Here is a 16,774-nt window from a genome sequence, read left to right on the forward strand (position 1 = left end):
TCAGCGTACGGAATCGTGCACATTTTAAGACACACGATTTTACAATATTTTTATATTTTTTGTTTTACATTTTGTAACTGTATACAGTTTTTGTATACCGAAATTAATTATATATATATATATATATATATATACAATATTATACGTACTCGTACTTAGCGAGTATCATAATCGCCAAAGCTTGTGTGTATTTTTTCGTCGTGTACATATGACTCGTCGTATATCATCGATATCTAATCTATATCATATTATGTGTTCATGGCTAATTGGAAATATTTTTATATTTTGTAACTGTATACAGTTTTTGTATACCTACCGAAATTAATTAAGTCTGTATGAAGTGGGAAGGAATTTGTGTTGTAAAAAACAGGATTACTACCCGGATTTTACCTGATAGTAAAACTTTTTTCGATGGGAGCCGTTTGGGTATTGATCTGTTCGTAAAACCTTTTTCGACAGGAGCTGTTTGGGAATTGACCTTTTTGAAAACGGGAGCCGTTTATGCCCAAATGAGGTATATGAGTGAAACAAATTAATATTTTGTAATTCCCGAGTTTTTAAGATCTTAAATATGCTCCAAAATGATACTAAATGCTAAAATATGCCCTAAAAATGCAAACAAAAATACCATAATATGCAAAAATATGCGAAATAAAATTTCGTATACAGCATCGTTAGGTTATAAAACGAATTTTGGTATAAACTAGCTATTTTTTTGACCAACCAATAAAAATATGCAAATGCACACAAGTTTTGGCCTTAATTATTAGTCTAATTTGGTATAATATGAAATATTGGGTCAAAAGATAGCTATTTATGCCTTATGGAATACTTTCCGTGTTTATAAGTAACAAACTACATTAATTCTGCATTCCTGCGTATAAAATAAGTATAATTTAGTGTACAAAAAAAAAAACGGATTATTCTTTCTAATGTGGATACGGAAATTTCATTGTATTTTGCTTTATTTTAACATAGGTATTACAATCTATTATATTATTATTACAACGTGAGGAGATTTCTTATGACAGTTATATCTGAAGTTCTACCGGGTCGATTTTCGTGATTTTTTTTTAAATGCAAGTATTTGGTGTGCATATGAGCCATCTAATGAGAAAAGTCCAAAAAATTAATTTTTTAAATACTTATTGGAAGTATAAATTTTGAGCTATTGTTAGTTGTTACATAGCGACGCGCGTTGCTTGCCGTGTGCAGTGTGCACTGCACTCACACAGTCACACATCTTTACAACCTCCACTACTCCTACGTCTGCTGCAATAATGCTACATCGTCGTCGGCACTGTCTGGGGTGTGGTTACTTCCTTATCTGAAACTTTCGCAACTGAGCGGCTATTAATAGTATAGCGTTGGTTTATGGCTTGTTCGAAAGCACGATATCCAAGGTTTTTGTTATGACTAGTTCAGCTCACACGGCAAGAAGGTCAATCTTGCGTGAAAACTTCCCCGAACGGCTCATCTCTCTTAGAGGTGATCTTCAGTGGCCAGCACGATCTCCTGCAGATTTAGCCCTATGTGATTTTTTCCTGTGGGGCTACCTAAAATCATTGGTGTACACGTATCGTCCAAAGACCCTTGGTCTGTGGTCATCTCAAAAACAATATTCGTGCTGCTATTGCCGACATAAGCACAGATATGCTGGAAAAAGTGGATAACAATTTCAAATTCCGACTATCTCAGTCCATTGACGAGAACGGTGGCTATCTTCGAGATGTCGTTTTTAAAACCAAATAAAATAAAACTTTAAATGTACCCCTATACACAGAACAAATAATTAAATCAATATTGCCTATACTTTTTATGTTATGATTTTTTTAAATAAGGAAGTAACCACGCCCCACCCTGTACATTTTCATTGTTGTCATAACAGTGAAATTGTTAATTGTTGTATAATATATTAATATTATTTTTAAATTTAGTTTTTATTTAAAAAGGAATATCAATTAATTCCCGTATAGTAGGCTCTGTCTCTGTGGCATATTTAATATTTGGTACGTAAAAAAAACATTGAGATATTCGATTAAGAGTTGTTAACTTGGTAATATGGTGGTTACATTTATCATTTGACCGTCAAGATGTTAATTTAGAAAAAAAAAATAATGACAGCATTTAAAGATAATATCTATAAATTAAAACATATTGCACGGTCTGAACTCGGCGGATGGTGACAGATAGACTAACTGCTATGAGTGCTATTATAATAAAATTACAAGATATTAAAATAATTAAAAATGGTCTCCGTTTTCGTACACGACAATAACACAAATATAAAAACATAAATACATAGTAATGATAGTTAAAATCACTATACATTATATTTATTTATTTTGATTTTATTAATTATAAGCCCGACAACTATGGACATTAGCTACAGAGGCACAATTTAGGGGAACAGGGGAGCATCTAGGCTATTGCTCTCTTCATAAACATTGAGCATTGGATAAAAAAAGTTTATTTTATACTTTGTTTATGGTTCAATTAAAATAAAACACTATGAATATAAATTTGATAGTAGAATGAAAACTGTAACACACATTTGAGAGTTGAGACATATATATTATATATATAAGAGGTAGGATTTTTAACGGGCTACGGAGTGCACGCAAAAACGCGTATTAATTTATACACGGAATAAACAAATAATAAAAGCAATATAAAACGATAAACATTGCAATAAAAAATACTTCAACTATATGAATTAAAAAATTTATATTTTCAACTAGGTGTATTTTTAAAATTATATGGAATGTATCAACCAATTATTTATAACAGCTTCGTGATTTTCTAACCATTTTATGTTATTTGATACAACGTCTAGTGCAGTTTTTCGTTTATCGTTTTTCGCTACAGCTTCTGGATGTTTATCAAAAAATATGTTCATCTATAAAAACCCAAATTTACCTATATAAATATCAAGTATATCAAAAGTACAGAAACATACTAATAGGTAGCTTAGAAAAATACAGTATTCGAGATATTTAGTTCAACATTGGTTGTTATCAACCAACATTTAAGTTAATTAAGAACAAATAATATTAAATTTACTTCTCCAATATGATCATGTGTATTGAAACGAACACAAACTGAAGGAATGAGATTTCTAAGTTGCCAATTATCAAGAGAAAAACGATCCACCAAGTCCTTCCAATTATCCCTAATATAAATATAGATTAGATTAAATTTTCTTACACCTATAGTTTTAAAATATAAATGTAAGAGGCCCGTGTGTGTTTTCTCCGTCTTACACGAGTAGATACTTACGACATATAGGTACGCGTTTACACATATTGTCTTAGTAGGACTCATCCAATTTTGGTTCTAGAGTAAAAATACCTATTACAAAATTGAATAATGATGTTTCCGAGGGAATGATGGTGCATTTTTTTTCAATAATATTTAAATTTTTAAAAATTAAAGGTCATTTAAAAATGTTGAAATTTTTGCTATTTCTAAACGATATAATGAATGATATATTGAGAATCATGATGGCAAAAACGTCCGTCTTGCCCTCGGAAATATTGTCACAATTCAATTTCCATAGGTATTTTTATTTTTTACACTAGAACCAAAATTGAGAGAGTCTTATCACTGCAGAATATATGAAATGTCATAATAATATCATATATATTCTGTCATCCTACTACGTAAACGCGTTTAGTCTATCTTACAAGTGCGTGTTATACATATAGGTGCAATTAGGGTCAGTTTTTTTTTTTTTTTTTTTTGGTGGGGGGGGGGGCTAGAATTTTTAACTTATGAATATTTTGTTTATGGAATATGCAACATTAATAATAACTAACATAATAATAATGATAATAATATTTTATATATAATAATAATGATAATGATAATAATAATAATATTTTGGGGTTGAGCTTGTCTAAACACACCTAATTGCACCGTAGCAAATTTTACGCTCAGCAGATCACGTTTAACTTCGTTAGTTTAAAATGTGGAGCGAATTTACCTCTTATAAAAATTAAAGATGACATTAACTAGGGCATCTCTTTGTATTATGTTTTATTTTTAAAGCGAGTTATGGGTATTTTAAAATTGTAAATTGTTTGTATATCTTAAAATACTCATAACTCGCTTTAAAATTAAAATATAATAAAAAGCCCACGAGATGGCCTAGATAATAATGTTACCTTTAATTTTTATAAGAAGTCAATTCACCATACATTTTAAATTAACGGAGCTAATCGTGATCTGCTGAGCATAAAATTTGCTATGTTACGTACATATATACGTACGTATATATTTATAGGTACCTCAAATAGTTCCATACGAATTGAGTTCCAAAAGAATTACGATTTATCTGTGATAAGATTTCTAAATAATCTTGGGAACGGACTTGGCTCTCATTTTTTGTATATTGCAATAATCTATATAAAACAATAAAATATATTATATATTTTTATTCGATATGAATATAATTTAGTGCAAAATTTACCTAGTTAATTTTGACGTTTCTCTTGAAAAAGACAATGCAAGCATTAGGTTCTCTTTTTCCTGAGGTTCTTGTTCATTTAAAAATAAGTCCCATAATTTATTCCATTCACTATCATTTAACTGAGACACTCCTAGATAAACAAAATTTTCATTAATATTTTAAATCAATAGCAAATTACCTACATATTTATTTAAAAAATAAATACTTCCATTTAAAATTCTACTAACCATAGTCGTAAACTGTATCTTTAATATCTGCATGTGGTTGAACTTTATCATTCAAAAATAGTTTGAACAATTCATATGCTTTTGTTCGATAGCTTTGCAAACCATATAAACATCCTAATTTGAATATTACTGCTCGAAACTTACGTTGTAAGAAGTTTCTATCACTTGAATCATTCCAAAAATCTTCTTTCATATTTCCCAACAAATATTGTACATATTTCTTTTATAAACAATAAATAAATTTATATGTGTTTGGTCCAAATTCACGAATCAGTATGTTGTAACTAAATACGTTATGAGATCAGTTTCTAATGAGCAAAATACCTGCTAATTGTGTGAAATCGAAAAATCACTTTGTGAAAAAAAAACATTGGGACTATAAAAAAATAAATTAAAATTAAGGTGTTATAATCACAATATTACTCTAACCAGTCTCACCTTCATCAAAATCAGAGATAATAATTATAATATGGAGGATGGTGGATAAATAAATTGAACATATATTATTATAAAACGTCTTTATATTTATTATTATTATTATTTATCGTAGTTTATGGGTCTGAATTTCATTAAGGCTTAAAAGATAAATATCTTAAAAACGACAAAAAAAATGTTGAGAATTTAACTATGTATAAAATATAGTTATATCCTTGTAATGCTACTATTTTATGCAATTTTTAATTTTTAATCACAAAACGATACGCAAATAATTATGTTTTTGATGAATTTTGTAAAAGTTTCAACTAAGTTTATAAACAAAATTGCTACAATATATTGTCAATACATTATTAGAACAGCAAATAAAAACTTTAAGGAAAATCTATTATTAAATGTTTTAGTTTTTTGACTTGGGAACCAACTTTTTTAAACATTAAACGAAAATTTTTAAATTATTATTATCCAATTGGATGGTCTAAACATTTCTTTGTTTAGTTGTTTTTTAATTATTCATTTTCTTTAAATGTATTATAGGTAAATCCACTAATATTTTCGTTTTATTAAAAATATTTTTCCAAAGCTATTAATATGACAAAAAAAAGGTCTACTTAAATTGTGGTATCAGGAATAAACATTGACAGATAACTTCACAGTGCTAGCCGAATTACTGAATGAAAAACACATATTTGACAATAATGACGTGTAATTATTAGTTTTTTAATAAACATACTATTTCTTACTTCAAGGTTTTTTTGAGCCGGGCGTTGATATAAATGTCCGCTTAATATATTTAAGTTTTTAGCAGCTACATCCCAAGGAACGAAATGATGTTCTGAAGATAAATACTTTGTCATGTTTAACGCAATGCCATATGGTAAGTAGTTAGCTTTGGCCAAACTAAAGGCATCATGAATAAGATTTGAACGGTCAGCCGCACTTAATGCCTTTAAATTTTAAATTTTAATGTATTAATATGGCTAAAAATATTATCCAAATACTTACATCAACATTTTTTTCTAATAAATTGTTAAGTAAACCCCAATCACTCTCTGAATAGTTTATCATGTAATATCCAATTTGTCTATGATTAAGTTTTATCCACTCAGCATCGGGTATGTCAATTGTAACTTTTAGATAAATATTTTTATTAAAATCAACTATATTCAAAAACCATAGTACTTACTTGAATCCTCGTCTTTGCTTAACCAAAACCTATGTACAGTATTGTTGTTTGAAGTGGTATAAGTGACAGGAATTTCCCATTTGTAATTATATGGTGATGATTCGGACGAAGAATCAGAATTTGGGTAGGACAAAAATTTTTGCTGCTTTAAAGTAAGTTTAGTTCCATTCCGTATAGCCGATACTACTGGGAACCCTGCTTGCCTTGTCCATGTATCCATGAGCTATTATTATTTAAATACAAATATTTATAACAAGTTAAATATTATAATATGTATACAAACTAATAAGTCATTTTTACCTTTTTAACATCGACTGTATCTTGAGCAGCATTTTGTAATTCTGCCCATAAATCATCAGTTTCAGCATTGTTAAATGCAAAACGTTTTAAATATGCGCTCACACCAACTCTGAAAACTTCTTCACCCAACATTCCTTCTAACATTCGTATAACAGAAGGACCCTAAAAAATCAAATTAGTATTTTAGAAATAACATCAGACAATGGAAACAAACAAACTTACTTTTCGATATGATATGATATCAAACATTTTAGTTATTTGATCTGGATTAGAAATATCTTGTATTATGGCATGAGATCCAAGTTCACTATCTGGATATTGTACCAATTGGAGACAATGAATAAGAAACAATGTGTCCTTGTAAAATAATTGATAATTAAAAAGAACATTATCTTACAAAAAAATGAACATAGCAGATACATACAACATCCCATTCAGGGTGGACAACTTGCGAAGCTTTAAATTTCATGAATGTGGCAAACCCTTCATTAAGCCATAAATCATTCCACCATTTCATAGTAACTTGAAAAGTTCAATAAGTTGTATGATAATTTATTTGGCATAATAAATAATATAGTTGCTGATCAAATAGGTTAATGATTACTAACTATGGATTTAAAGTTATTTATTTTCAAAGTTTAATTATTTATAAATTTATAATTAATATTTATATATACCGAGATTTCCAAACCACATATGAGCCAATTCATGAGCAACAGTTAAAGCAATCATCTCTTGGTCATCAATAGATGTAACACTTTTATTATACAAAACTCTCGTTTCATGAAAAGTAACTAGACCCCAATTTTCCATTCCTCCAAAAATAAAATCAGGGATTGGTATCAAATCTAAACAGTTCATATTGAGTATTCAATTATTTATTTGGTATGATGGAACGGACTACACCTTTTTGATGTAATTCAGTTAGCATTTTCATACTCAATGAATTTAATCATCATATTATGAGAAATGTAATTTGAATTTAATTATATACCTAATTTTGGTAATGGGTATTGAATACCAAAATAATTGACGAAATAATTAATTGCCTTGAGACCTACATGTTGAGCATATTTCATATTTTCTGTTTGACCACTTTTGGCATAAACCGTTAACGGAAACCCTTGATCCGCTTTTACAGATTCAAGTGATTGAAAATCACATACAATGAAACATGCTAGGTAAGTAGACATTGGAACAGTGTTGGCAAAATGGACTGTAGTCAATCCATTCGCAGGAACATTAATCTCTTCAGACTAAAACAAAAATATTACTTGATAGTAAAAAATTTGAATTCAAAATTATTTTATAATTACCTCTTGATTCATATTGGATAATGCAATGTAGTTGTTACTAGATGGTCGAGTTAAACTTATTTTAAATTTTGATTTCAGCTGAGGCTCATCAAAACATGGAAACGCCAACCGCGCATAAGTTGGTTCAAATGTAGAAGTAGCAATGTAATGTTTCTCAAGGCTCCTTGAATCTGTATAAACGCGTCGATAAAATCCAACCCTTTTGCCTAATAAGCTACCCTCAAATGTTATTTGTAATTTGTATCCCCCAGCACTTAGTTCTTCATTAGGTACAACAACCCAAAATTCATGTTCTGGATATGAGAACGCTGTTACAGCACTGGAATTGAGTTTAGTTTCTTTGATATTCAATCCTTTTGAGTGTAGTTTAATATAACTCTGAGCAGTGTCCAATATGATTGTTATATTAACAGAACCAACAAATGATCCTTGTTCAAGATTTGGGTACATATTAATGAAATACTGTTGTGGACGAATGTATGGGGATAAGCGATGTGTAGATTCCCACGGTTTTGCTGCCATTATACCCTAAAAAATAAATGAACTCAGAACCAATGACTTTATGACATAAAACAGGTTTATCGTTTTATTATGATTTTTATAAAAACAATTTGGTCAATAATCAATTTTTCAAATTCAAATGTAAAGTAATAATTCCATTTACTAATAAATATTAGGGGAATGTGGTGGAATGGCGGCCAGTGGGTAATACCGGTCAGTGACTCAGTGACATATCTCATGAAATATGATAGCTAAAATTTAGATTTTAACGTTATTTGATAAGTGTTGTTATCAAAACACAATTTTTCCCACCAAAAGTTTGTTATCAATTTTATTATCACTTTTGATCTAATATTTTTCAAAATCGAAAATCATCTAAAGGTAAGAGTTTTAATTTTTTTTCTACATTAATGGTTGTATTTATCTCTAAATATTATGAGGATTGCAATTATGTGATCATGATTCATCTAAATAGTATGGTTTTTAAGTAAATTCATGTATTTAAAAGTAACTATGAAAGGGGTATTACCGGCCAAATGTGATGGGGTAACTGCGGTCAAATTTTGTCTGACTGTCATTACCCCGTCTCAAATAAATTATATTAAATATTATAATTTTAATAGGTTAATAATTTATTTTAGATGCCACGAACATACGTTCGAAAAACAACTAAAGCTAGTTGGAATACCGAAGACCTAAGTCTTGTACTAATACAAGCCATAAATGTTGTTGCTAATAAAGAGATGAGTTTGCGTAAGGCTGCTAAAAAATTCAATATACCATACCTAACCTAACCTGATATTTGTATATTAAATTATACCTAAGTGTTAACTAATATTTGTTATTATTAATTGTTAAATTTGATGAAAAGACTTATCTACCTAAGAGCTATAAATGTTATAATTTGTTTTTTTTTACCAAGCAGGAGAGGACTGCAATTTATATATTATATTTAAAACTTGTCTACCTAAGAGCTATAACTACATATTACAATTTGTTTTTTTTTTTTTTTTATATACTAAAATGTATATACCTATTCTATTTAATGATTATTATATTATGAAAGTACATATTTACCTGCCTATATTTTATATATTAGGTAACTTATATTTGTTTATTAATAAGATATAATCTGATATACAAAATACAATGCATAAAGGAATTTTAAATGAAATAAATTAAAAGTTTGTTCACTTTTGGTACCTAAGATATATTTTTTTATACTTTTAAAATTTATTAATACAAAAATTACACATTTCTAATGCATTTTATAAATTCTTAATATTGATAAATATCTCTGTACAGATAACATCATATTTTGTAAGATTTTTAGAAATTTATATTTTGTCCTTTACTTTTACATGTATTTTTGTGTGACTTGTATTACCCCACTATATGGGTAATGCCGGTCATATGCGTTTTTTTTTAAAATGAAAAAAAAAAATATTACACTTAACTTTAAAAATTTGAAACTTATATATGTAGTAGCTAACAACTTTGTAGTTCTAATGTTAGCAATAGTAAAATATTTGGTTCATTATTACCGGCATCATCATATGTAGTGAAAATAAAAAAGTACCACAATTTAATAATAGTACATAAAATTCTGAACTTTAGAGCACTTAAAATGTTGAAAATGTATTAATAACTAAAATCATTTTTGAAGAAAAGCGGGGAAGTATATGTCACTCTGCTGTACAGCAGGTGACAAGAGGATCACTTTAAATGGATGATATTAAATTTGAATTCAATGATATAAATGATACATTGTAAAAGTAAAACGATTCTGAGCAGAGACGGTTTGTCAGTCTAGGATATTTTAAGTTTTAACTAAACAAATTACAAATTGTATATTTTCAATTTAATATATTTTGTCAAAATGATAACTTTGAATAGTTATAAAAAAAAAACGTACCTATGAGGAATCATGCATTACATTTTCAAGCTCTTTGACAGACAAATAAAATTGTGTTGACATTTAAAGAAAAAAAATTTGAAAAATTGAAACCGAAAGTGCCCGTAAATCGCTTAAAATAAGTCAAAATATGTTATGGTGAATAGCACATGCTAATATAAAGATACCTGGAAAATTGTATGTATCTACGGCACGCGGCACTTTGTCTGATAGTTACACCAAAATTCAAAATCGTTTTTTTTTTTAAACAATTTTTGCGAATTTTTTTCCCAGTGCTTTTAAAAACTAATGGGAATTTTAAATTTTGACCTTAATGCTTAGTGCATCAACTAGATTAAGTTTCCTGACGGAAAATCTACTGAAGTTAAAACATCGAAACTATTTCGATTACTTATCGTGTAAATAGACAAAAAACACATAATTTTAAAATCAATCCATTTATATCATTCATCGTTCAGCTCAGCATCAAAAAATATCAATTTTCGTCACCACTATATAATATACACTATTACTATAATAACTAAAATACTTTATGTTATAATACGATTAAACCTACTTAAGAGTTTATATAGGTATTATCTGCTAATCGGTGATGGAATTTAAGATGGTTTGAAGCTAAAATAAGAGAAACACAGTGGCTATAGGTGTGGCGTGGCCATACGTTCAACTATCCCTTTGACTGTACGTGCTGGCTGGTGTTGCTATTAGCTCTGGATGGGTGACCATAGGATTTTTAGTAACAAATCCTTGTCACACATACGAAAAAACGTGTTCCAACCTACCATACCCTCACTCACAGTTGAAAAAACCTACTAAAAAAATTACCAACCGATGTTACCATGGGTTCAGTAACAAAAAAGAAACACAATGACCAATAGTATAGCTTGATGCAATTATTGCTAATAAGCAAGTATAATTTTAAATAACAGCTAGTGTATTAAATTATGTAATACTATAAAAAAAATTTAAAATTTGTAGGTACCTACATCAACCTACCAATAATTTTTTACTTTTTTTATATTTTGATGTAATATATACATATGTACAGTTGTATTCAAAAAAAAATTGTTGTTACGAATGTTACGTATACATATTTTTCATGCCTATTAAAGTAATACATTTCCAAATAAAATAAAGGGAAGAGTTGAACCGCATTACCTTTGTGGAATCAAACCTAACCTTCTCTATCCCTCAGAATTAAGATATATTCACCACTGAGCCCTATAGAATCAAAAACTACTTGAGACTTGAAGTGGGTTTATCCTGTATTTTTTCATATTATAATTACTATTTTGATAAAATTTTTTTTACTGAATACTGAACTACTGACTCTTTTTTTGTCGTTCTTATAATTATCAAATATTGATGATGGTTTACGCATTTATTTGTCAAGTACAATAATCACCGTTTACTTTTACATTTCTACTGTCCAAAATTCGTGTTTTCATAAATTTTTACAAACACTCACCGCTGTTCTATAATTCACCATGATTGTTATGACTGTTACAACTGTGACGACCGCCAAAATAAACACCCATTTTATTACCAGCGTCATATTTGATTTGGTAAAATTAGCTATATTCTTGTTCACCAAAATGAATATAATATTTTATTGTATATTTCGGAACAGTGAACCTACCTGCGTACATACATTTAAAAGTATACATAAAATCTTAAATTATATTAAATTGTTTATTTTAAATTTATATCCGCTATCAATATACCTACCGATCATGGTAAATTTACATTATTATACATTCAACAATAATATGATGTATACTAAATTATATCATATGATTTTAATAAGGTATTACATATTATACATCTAAAATGAGTAAAATGAGTAAAATCTATATGCTAAGTTAAAATTGATACTCATTGCTGCCAATTTCTGTTTATATGATTATAAATATTATAACACAAGTTGATTGTTAACGTTATTTGCTGCACTAGTACTCTATACAGTGTAAATTTACCTACAATCAAACTTTTATAGTTAAGAACACTATCTGTACTTAGGCGTCTACTTTTAATCAATATTTTAACTTTCAAAGGAATTATAAACATTTTTAATTTATAATATTTCATTTACTCATATCTTGTTTAAAAATTAATATATCGAAAAAATCACTGTAGATTAAGAACAAATAATGTTTTTACCTAAAGTGTTTAACAATAGGTCAAATTACTAATATCAAAACTGACAGCACTCTATTAAAATTAGTAAACAAAAATGTACCTTTAAACGTCCTTTTAAAATAAAATAAAAATTATCTGATATTTTGATAAATAATGTTAATAATTATATTATGTAGCAAGTAGTGAGTTTATATTTCTAGTCTGAGTATTTTAAAATACATACCTAGGTATAAATACAATAAATTAGAATATTTGTTAAAAAATCTTCTTTGTGAATCTCCATATTTTTGTTGTAAGGCTATAATATTTCAGACAATACTTAAGATAAAATATAAATGATCAAACTATTATATCATTTTTAGATGAATGATTTTTAGCCTACAAAGAACGTATAGAAGTTAGTAGTGACTGTAGTGAATACTGAATGAGAAACGATAATTTAACTTACCTACTAATCACTAATGTATAATGTATATTCAAGAAATTGAAACTAATTCCCAATTTATTTTTTATTTATCTTATTCAAAGTCCAAGGTCAATTTAAAGGTGCGGATTAATTTGTAAATGTATAATTTTATCTATAAACAGTTTTGCAAAAAAAAACAAACTTTATCCATTAAAAGAAAATGATAATAATAATAATTTTTTATAACGAAATAAAAACTTATTATTTTCATCATTTGATAATACATCATATAAAATAATGTTATATGACTATTTTTATCAAATTATTCTATACTTATATATTAGGTAGGTATATTTATAATTATTTTTGTATAAAGTATAAATAAGGACGATTCCCCGGTGAATTTCACTAAGTATGCTAATTGCTCGATTGCTCACCTTCATTTTCTCTATCATAATACATACATGCAACATTTCAAATTATTAATATGGAATTTTTAAGAATACATGTCAAGTGTTGTCTATTGAGGATCATATTTTATAATACTTATAGATTTTTATACCATTAGAAAAAGCTATAAAAACCATATACCCCATGTCTCCAACATAAATACGCTCATTTATGTGTAAGTGTGCACGCATGATTATAAACTTTGAATAAAATAGTAACATATGGTTGGTGGTTATTTAAGATACAGTATAATGTATAGAAATTAAATAACATACAGTAAAAAAAATCACAGTACCTAATATTTAATAGAATAGTAATGAATAGTGATAACTGATAATATAATACGGTCATTCTGGACCAACAGAATAAAAATACATAGGTATATAAATATAGAATTTTGATCTTTAGGCTTGAATAAAAATAGTGTAATATAAGAATAATAGCGGCCTTTCTGATTCAACAATAAATCAAATAAATAATAACAAAAAAAAAAACTCGCAATTTATTGTTGATTGCATACTGCCCATCTGGCGTTATCCTATGATCGGATAATAATAATATAGCAACATTCAGTTTTTGATGGCGATTTACTCACGTGAAAAGTGGGGATGATTCACACATCACACATGAGTAAAATTTAAAAGTGTGGTACTATCCGATTATGAAATTGTATATGTCTATAGATATTTAATTACTATTAATATTATTGATTAATAACCATTAATAACCACCATTTAGTGGTGCTGACGGAGGATGCTAAGAGTCGACTGAACTGAGTTTCGTACCAATAACAGTAGTGTGCATTATGAAATAGGTAAACTTAGAGGATTATTAAGATCAATCAAAGAAAGTAGATGGAGACTTATTGGACACACTTTAAGACACTAGGAGTCCAAGGAGGATCTAAACCACAGAATATTGGATGGATAAATAGAAGGCAAGGGAGGCAAAGGGCGCTCTAGAACAACGTTAGTTAAAACAATTATTAAAGATGCGGGATTGAGAACCTACAAAAAACTGAAGATAATGGCCAGTAACAGAGAAGAATAAAGGGAGCAAGGAAGAATGCTGTAAAACCAACCTTAGAGTTGATTACTATAAAAAGAATAAATATTATTGACATTGTTTTTAATTACTTTTTTAAATGAAATGGACTAATAATATACCAATATATTAAATTGAATATAGTATAATTGTTTTTGAAATTAATAATTTTTTGCCTAATTTCTAATGTAGTATTGAATATGTTAATTATCTTATTATATACGTATTTTATTAAATAGGGATACCAATGAAACATTATATTTATCCATGACTTAATACAGTATTTTAAATGGTGTGTTTACCTAATTTTTTCATTTTTTTCAATTCATAGTCTATAAATATATATATCAATTAGATTGAATTTATCAACCAATTACTAATAACAGCTTCGTGATTTTCTAACCATTTGACGTTATTGAATATAACTTCTGGTGCAGATTTTCTGCTGGTTATCCTAGCTTCAGCTTTTGGATATTTGTCAAAAAAATAAATAAAAAAATACTTTTATCTAAAAAATACACATATACCTATATTGAATATATAACACGTTAAAAAAATAGAAATTTCCTATTGATGTTTAAATGAAATTATATCACAAAGAGTTAACTTTTGTCAAATAATAGTTAACATTTATTTCTTCAAGACTTGACCTGAGACATTCATAAATAAGCAATTTACTATTAATAATGGTCCAAAGATAAAGATTTTGTCATGTTTAATGCAATGCCATTTGGTAAATAAACACCAATTATGTATGGTAAGTGGAAGTTACTAACTAGTATTAGTTACAATGTTCATGTTTAAAACAATTTTTTATTTTTAAAAATATTTTTCATTATTCCTAATAAAAAAGTATACATTTTAGGTTGGTTGCGTACGCCTTACAATGCTTAAATATTGCATTATGTTCAAAAGAATTATAAAAAATGATTTTCAAGAGAATAATTAGTATTAATTTATTATTTAATATGTATATGTTACTCGTGAACCGTGGTATTCATAGCAGGACAATATGGCTGAATTCGATTAAAAAGAAAGCAGCTCCGGAAAAGATCTGATCTAAAGCTTAAATGGGTGTATTTAAAAAGGAGTTTACCAATAAATTGCGCTTAAAATGAATTTTTTATGTACCAATTGCGCTCAAAACTATTTAGGGTCGATATATCAATTGCGCTCTAAAAATTTAAGGGTCGATATGACCAATTGTGCTTTAAAAATTTTAGGGTCAATAGACCAATTGCACTCTATACATTTTAAATTACCTAAGGAAAACTTTTTAGTTAGTTACTAACTGATTTTTTTACGAGTATTAGTGTATAATACATTGTTAGATTTCTAGTATTTTACTATTTTTGAACTATTCATGGGTGGTAGAATCAAGGATCACTTAACTCATGACCTAAAAGCCACGTGTTGACCCTAAGCCCAAGTCGATGGAACTTGTAGCAATTACACAGTTTAATCAATGAAAACTAAAATAAAATAATATTAATAATAACAAGTAAATAGGTGGTTAAATCATCAAGTAATAAGATATTTGAGTTTAAGGTAATCATGATGTTGCATGTCTTAAGAATAATAATAATTTTTTAAATATTAATTTGAGCATGGAATTACAATTTAGAATAACATAATTTGGTTAGTTTACACTACGAGGAAAGGAGAATATAATCATAAGTATAACATGGCAATTACAATAAAATAATTAATTTGGTCACCACGAGGTATAATAATAACATGTTGATTAAAAAAAAAAATATATATATATATAATAAAAATAAATTAATAGGTACACTAACCGGTCACAACTCACAAGTTTGATCGGCAATTATTCAAGATTAAATCGTAATTATAAATATAATAAAAATATATATAAACACGTAAATTATTTTTTTGGGAGTACCTATTAATAGGTACATAATAATATTATAATTCATACTTAAACATTTTTACAATAATGATAACTCACAATCTTTAAAAATTCTTTTCTGCTAATTTCGACAGATTTGTATTTCTCGATATAAGAATTGATTGTTAATTTTTTTGTCAAATATGCCCCATTTGAAATATATTAAGTAAAATATAAAGAGTGCAATTGGCACACTAACCGTAAAATACATACAGCGCAATTGGTATATTGGTCCTAAAATACAAACTTTAAATAATATAATATAATATAATATGATTACAATGTGTCAATGTAGCGATATATAAATCATCTATCGTATACAGTAGTAACCAATAACCAAAAAACCAATTAGCAATAAATAATCAATACTTCAATTCGTATTTCCAGTCTTGTAAAAACAACATAATCTAATTACAATTCGTAGAATTAATAAAGTAACTACGAATATGAACGACTTTCAATTAGATTTGGCAAT

General features: G+C 27.6%; 1 protein-coding gene and 1 long non-coding RNA gene across 2 annotated transcripts; one reads left to right on the forward strand and one right to left on the reverse strand.

The window, feature by feature from the left end:
• Positions 1-2,708: 2,708 nt before the first annotated feature.
• Positions 2,709-12,895, reverse strand: LOC107173454 (glutamyl aminopeptidase-like). Its single transcript, XM_015524000.2, has 16 exons — positions 12,714-12,895; positions 11,820-11,990; positions 7,936-8,463; positions 7,614-7,875; positions 7,297-7,467; positions 7,044-7,141; positions 6,842-6,976; positions 6,620-6,781; positions 6,320-6,542; positions 6,139-6,263; positions 5,877-6,080; positions 4,699-4,918; positions 4,472-4,601; positions 4,290-4,403; positions 3,064-3,172; positions 2,709-2,899 (listed from the first exon to the last, which is right to left on the reverse strand). Exons 2-16 carry the CDS (start codon positions 11,904-11,906, stop codon positions 2,756-2,758), a joined length of 2,712 nt encoding a protein of 903 aa, XP_015379486.1. The 5' UTR covers positions 11,907-11,990; positions 12,714-12,895; the 3' UTR covers positions 2,709-2,755.
• Positions 8,749-9,645, forward strand: LOC149055349 (uncharacterized). The gene is made up of 2 exons (XR_016192052.1): positions 8,749-8,817; positions 9,078-9,645. It is a non-coding gene; the product is annotated as an uncharacterized LOC149055349 (long non-coding RNA).
• Positions 12,896-16,774: the final 3,879 nt, after the last annotated feature.

This window comes from Diuraphis noxia, unplaced genomic scaffold (genome assembly GCF_037042655.1).
Source record: "Diuraphis noxia isolate RWA-SAM2 unplaced genomic scaffold, SU_Dnox_SAM2 contig0005, whole genome shotgun sequence".
Taxonomy (NCBI): Eukaryota; Metazoa; Arthropoda; class Insecta; order Hemiptera; family Aphididae; genus Diuraphis; species Diuraphis noxia.